Below are 6,501 nucleotides of genomic sequence, written 5' to 3'. Positions count from 1 at the left end.
AATGAATGACAAATAAAGTTGACTGAAAGAAAATGTGTGCCACAGGCCGGGAACAGAATCAAAACAAACATGGAGTTCAGCAGTGAAGCAGGCGGCCAGTGAAGCGTGAGTGAAGTTTTTATTACATTTTCCGGTTGCTGAGACACACACACAGTTTTTAGCATTAAGCCATAAATTTGCCTCCGTATACACCATTGTGGTGTGATGTCATCAATGATCAACTGTGCATGCGGATCACTTCAGGAGCGTGAGTTGTCCACACAGCAATCCGTAGACAGGTCACATTTAAAGACGCAATATGAACAGCCAAACAAAAAATCGTATTTGAGCAATACATCGTAATTGTGCATTAAGAGCTGCATTGTGAACGTACCCAAATTATACTGGTCCTTAGGATCAGATCGGGGCATCTCTACATGTCAGTAGACTCGATTCAATGCTGGTGTTGGTCTTTTCATGTGATTTGCTGACTTATCACAAAAATACAGAACATTACCAGACTTGTCCTCTACGAGCCAAACTGTTAAGTGTTTTTTTCAAAAATAGCCACAAAGTGTTGAATGTTCTTTCCAATTTAATTGTATTCAGTGCACAAGTTTTTGAGATATCCCGCTAAGTAATAGACAAATACACTAAAAAGAAAAGGGATCGACATCAACAGTTCTGCTCCTGTTCGATAAAACATCCCTATCTGTGGTTTTCATCTAAATATAAATAAGTATAATTTCACAGCAGAAAATTTGCATCCTCGAGGTGCGAGGTTGCAAAGATATGAATCCTGATTTCCTAGCACCTCCTGTGTTTCATCCCCCTCATGCAAGTCTCTAGTTAACACCTAAAGCCTCAGAATATCTAATGTAGTTGAAGCCTGCAATAACAGCTACAATTCCTAGCACTTTACACTGGCTTTAAATGCAATGAACAGATACACTAGGACATCATGTGTATTGTAAACACAGCTCATACTGTATGTTAAAAAAAAAGAGTCCAGTGATGCTCCAGGTCCAATCATAGAACAAAGCCCTCTGCATCCTTTGATTTGTCTTCCCCCCTGTCAAAAAACACAAATACATAAGAAAGAGACATTATTTAAGGATGGTAGCATGAACCCGTCTGTTGCACCTGCCTAATTGCAATTCTAGATTCACAAGAATATTCATGTCAGATTCACAAATTGTCACCTTTTCTTGCACCATTGCTGCCATCATCCCCCTTCTCAACACCTTCTTCCTGTTGTGTCTTGAATGTATTTCTGCTTCATTTATGGTTGTCTTTTCTGTTATACTAGGAGTAGGGCTGTCCTCGATAAAATAAATGCTCAGTCGACTAACACTCATACTTTTTTGTCGACTAATCGATCCGATCTGTGCAACGAAACGTTAATTGACTTAAGAAAGAAGGGGCAGCCTTAACAGGGAGTTGTTGACCCTGCTTAATATTGGTTCCATGTAATATTGATAACCTGTTCATTTTTGGTTGTTGTTGTTGCTCTGGATAAGAAAGTCAGCTATGAATCATTACCATAAGTCAGGGGTGTCAAACTGATCCAGTAAAGGGCCGTGTGGCCGCTGGTTTTCATTCCAACCAATCAAAAACACACCTGGTCCAACAAATCAACTGTGTGAAGGCAGTTCAGGGGATTGAGTAAGTCGAGTCAGGTGTGTTCTTGCTTGGTTGGAATGAAAACCTGCAGCAACACGGCCCTTTACTGGATCAGTTTGACACCCCTGTCATAAGTAGATCTATCAACATCATTTTAATTATAATCCCTTTACCTTCTTAGATTCTCCACATCCTCTATGGTCTCTGGCAGGGCGACTCCATTCATCTCAGGCAACCTTGTCACCAATCCACTGTACAACACTGACATCACACCTGAAACAAATATAAGGCACTTTTTACTATGTGACGGAAGAGATATCTTAAATTGGTAAATAGGTAATAGAATTTTCCCTATATATCATTTTAGAGAGCTAAGAGTATTTGAAGGGCATCGTGGCAGGTATATAAAGTCTGGAATTTACCGTAAAGTAAAAGAGGCAGCTCCTGCCAAATACTGGCCAGTCTGTAGAGCAGAAACGGGGCCACGATTGCTCCGAAGTCACTGGCTGATGAGCACACGGACACACCCAAGTTTCTGTGAGAAATTCAAAAGATAATCAAGCCACAAGCAATCAGGACATTCATCTTGATTTCAACTGGCTGTTCATTTATGGCACAATTATGCTGAGTAAAGCTGCGTTTTTGGGGGTCAATATCGTTGGTCATCCTGTTTGATTCGAATAGACATTGGGCGAGGTCGACTGGGTGTCAGAGTTTACATTCAGCTTAAGAAACCCACGTAATAACCCACGTCTTCTGTGCAGTGTGATCATTGAAGTTGTAAGTTTTGGCTTTGCAGAAAGACCTAAATATGACGTGTTGTATGAATTTGTCCAGTTCTTTTCTTGATAGTCTGATGTGCACATTGTTTACAGTTTTTTTTATAGCACATTAAAAACAAATAATTATAGGGGCGGCCGGTGTCAAGAGGCCGAAGGTCCTCGAGGCAGCGGCCGCGGGTTTGACTCCGACCTGTGGCCCTTTGCTGCTTGCCCCCCTGTCTCTCTCACCCCATTTCCTGTCTGTCCTATTTAATAAAAGGCTTTTAAAAACAACAAATGAATAAACACCAACTGAGGGTCTAACAATATATCAATACACTTGATTTTTTTGCGATACTGTATTGATTCTTTAAAGCAATATTGATTTTAAATGAATAGTTTTCATGCTATGATTTGTGGGAGGGGTTCGTTTTGGGTAACTTGTGTTAAAGATCCCACTTTTCTGATTGCATACTAAGTCAACTTATTTTAAACTCAGAAAGTAGGAATATGGTGGTGTGTGCAGTTTTCCTAAAGTTAAATAAAAAAAATCACCTTTCTTAAAGTCTCGCAAAATAGCGCAGTATATTGAAATGTAACCCCTGTATCGTGCTATACTATAGTATTGTCAGATTCTTGCCCATACACAGGCTTTCCACCATCACTCATTGCATTCACACCTCAGTGATGTTGGATACATCTCCGTGTTTGCAAAGTTCAAGGTCTCAAATCCAATGGCAACAGCAAGCCTCCCGAGGATCGCAATCGACTTTTTCAACCAGGCAAAATCTGTAGGGAAGACGGAGAAGACAAAAGGTTTACCAACTAGAATCATGGTCACTTTTAGCCCCGCGAGACCAGCCTGATCTTGTGAGCTCCGTTGTATTTTACTCAGTCTGGTAACTTGTGGCAACGAAAATTTGGAGAAGGTTGCCAAAGCGACCGAACCAATCAGCGTTGGTTTTGAGGCGGCTCCAAGTGTGATGCAACGAGTAGCAACTGTTGAGTGTAAACAGTGTGGCTTCCGTGGATTAGATGAGCACAGCTATGGAGCAAGTCGCTCGCTAACGCTTTTTTCTCATGGATCCTTCTGTTGGAACATGGACCGGGCACCTGAAATTGTGCCTTGTTCATGTCCATGTTTGTCAGCCATGTTCATGTTACATAAACAGCAAATATCCTTTACTGACATGTTGTTTACTTTGCCTCGGCGCTCTTTTAGTATGTCATACGCGTTGTTGATCTGATTGGTTGACGTGGCCTGTCCGTCACCATAACATAGGTGTTGATAGACAGATGATTTCTCCAATCAGCAACCAGTATTTCCGTGTCTTCCCCAAAAGATCTCCAACCGAGAGTTCCCAGATGGATATGCAGGACAAATCAAATCAATCCATCTGGCGGAGTCAGGTAAGGTCACTTTACCAACTATGATTATTCAGAAATGATAATGATAAACAACCTATTTTCAATTTTCCCCTGATGCCACATGTACCGTCAGCTGTACCTACCCTTGGAGACAAAGGGGACTACGAGGCAGGCGATGCCACCCGTGAAGTTGGTGATGGCCATGAGGGTTCGTCGACCGACTCTGTCGACCAGCAGGTAGAAGATGAGGCCGGTGGGAAGCTCCACCGCAGCGGAGATAAAGAAATCCAAAAACAGGTCGTTGCCTGTGATCCCCAGCCGCAGGACCAGGCCTTGAAACACAACGGTACTCGTAAACCTGGAGAAGTTTATTGAGTAAAATGTATCAATATGGTGTTTGTAGTATCAGGAGGTAAGAAGTAACTTATTAAACCAGCTTACCAGGCATAAGTTAAAATGAGTGTGTTTTTTCTTATACTTGGCGTCCTAAACAAATCCATCAGTGACACAGTGTCTACTTCTTTCTTTTCCTCCAAAAGAATTATCTGAAAAAATATTTTATCAAACGGTTAAGGTATTTGTATTTACAAAGGCAAATGTAAACTATAATGTAAGCAAAATACACAGGCTTTTGAAATACTATACCTCTGGAAGATTATGTGGTAAAGATCTCCCGTTGCATTTTGCGATGTCCGCAGCGACTCTCATGGCCTCTGCGGTTCTTTTTTGAGAAAACAGCCAACGTGGAGACTCAGGAACAATCCTTTAAAAACAAAAACACGTCTGTTGGTTTCAATATCAACATCAGAGCCCTCTGTGTGTGTATAAACTGGCATATATGAGCGAAATATGTATGTGTACCAGTAGTATGAGATAAACAGGATGCAGGGCAGACTCATGACCAGCTGCAGAGTCCTCCAGGAGGACAGGAAGTAAGCCAAACCGGGCAGGATAACCATGCCGATGGAGTAGAAAGTCCGACCCATCATGGACACAAATTTTCTGTTGTCTGATCCAAAAAACTCTATAACTATAACAAAAAGGTTATAGGTTTTAGCAGAGAGACGAACTCGAGAGACTACCTTGTGTAGTTGCAAAACAAAGATGACTGACAGACGCTATTTATAAGATATAAGTATCTGGCAATATGATTGATAACAATAAATAGTGTAAGCTAGGCGACTCTGTGTTCTTTTTGAATACATAAACCTAAAATTGTGTAACTATTTAGTCATATACTTCTAGCAGAGCTCGAACAAAGCCTGTTCATTAAAATACCCAAATTCTTTGTCGCAAGGTATTCATTTTTTTGTTCTATTGAGTGAGCCGAGCTAGTAGCAACAACCATTGGATGGATTACAAAAGGTCAAGTGTTTGAACGTACCAAGCACATAAGTGGCCGTCCAAGCTCCCTTTCCGAAAAACCCTTGTAGAAATCGAAAGACGAGCAGCAGCGGGTACCATGGCGACAGCATTACAGCAATACCCGAGATACCAAGGCCAACCATCGATGCGATTAAACATGGCTTTCTACCGTACCTGTGAAAAGACCAGGTATTAATATTATTTGGATTAAAAAAAATCAGAAACTTTGAGGGGGGACAGTTGAAACTAAACAATGTATAACACACCTGTCAGCCAGGTAACCAGTGACAAAAGCTCCAATAAAAAATCCACATGCCAAGAAAACTTGATTCAGATCAGCGAGCCAGGATTTCTCACAGACCAACGAGAACTAGGAGGAAAAAAGTTAAAGATAAATGTAATGAAACACCAAAACTAATCGTAGATAGTAATATATTTATCATTAAGGCAGAAATAAACAACTCAAATTAAGGATCCAGTAAGAAAAGGATCCCAAATTGAAAGGCTTACACCCGGGAAAACATCTCAAAGAAGTGCAGAACTTTTCTGGCTTAAAGCAATTCTGACCTTTCTGGCATGTCACACAGAACTTAGTTAAAATTTGAACACTGCCCGACCGCTGACGTGAAACGGAGCAACGGATGAATGAAGGCAGGAAGCTCGGCAAATCAGTTTATATAGATTTTTATCAGAAATATATTATAATTTAATATTGATAAGTTTCAACACCTGGTGGATTTCTTTTACATTTTAGTGCACTATACCCTTATTAGGAGCATTTTAAGATTACAAAAGAAAAGTGTAAAAATGCCAGAAAGGTAAAAATTGCTTTAAGAAATGCAACAGTGCAAAAAATGCATCATACATGAATCGACCAGAAAGGAATTCTCTAAAATGTCTTGATGACACAGCTTGTTTTTGTTGTCACTGAATGTTACAGTGACTTGTTCATAGGATAAAAGGTTGTGTATGTATTTGTTAGTAGTAGTAAAGCAAATATACCTACCTCAGAAACAATAGTGCTGTAGCTTTGATCAAAAACCCATTGGCCTTCACAAGACTCCAGCTGGGTTTTATTAGGAGTCAGCAGCCAGTCAACTTCACTGCATTTGTTTTGGCTTTTGCTCCAGTCCACCGCAAACCTCTTACAACGGCTGAAGGATTCTGACTGTTCAGAGATGGGAACAGTGACTTCCCGCACCTCGACCTCTGTCCAGCCACATTCCTCCTGCAGGAGCACGGATCCAGGGCTCCAACACCAGTGATCCGGAGTGTGCCCTAGGAAAACTACCCCGACAAGTACAAAAGCAAAAAATATCAAAGGAAAAGAACCAAGTGTAACAATCTTCTTCTGGAAAGACCCAAAGTCTCCTATGTGTTCAATGAGTTTGTCTACATTTGCCAT

At 40.8% G+C, this 6,501-nt stretch overlaps 1 protein-coding gene across 1 annotated transcript; it reads right to left on the bottom strand.

Moving 5' to 3' along the window:
- Nucleotides 1-1,008: 1,008 nt before the first annotated feature.
- Nucleotides 1,009-6,501, bottom strand: slc22a3 (solute carrier family 22 member 3; the record flags this gene model as incomplete). The annotated part of the gene is made up of 11 exons (XM_083924557.1): nucleotides 1,009-1,051; nucleotides 1,776-1,875; nucleotides 2,025-2,137; nucleotides 3,044-3,152; nucleotides 3,875-4,089; nucleotides 4,173-4,276; nucleotides 4,377-4,494; nucleotides 4,593-4,761; nucleotides 5,116-5,270; nucleotides 5,363-5,466; nucleotides 6,103-6,501. 11 exons carry the CDS (start codon nucleotides 6,499-6,501, stop codon nucleotides 1,009-1,011), a joined length of 1,629 nt encoding a protein of 542 aa, XP_083780683.1.

This window comes from Echiichthys vipera, assembly GCF_963691815.1.
Source record: "Echiichthys vipera genome assembly, chromosome: 12".
NCBI classification, from domain to species: Eukaryota; Metazoa; Chordata; class Actinopteri; order Perciformes; family Trachinidae; genus Echiichthys; species Echiichthys vipera.
Note: the sequence above shows the minus strand (reverse complement) of the source record. Positions and strands in the feature narration are given on the sequence as shown.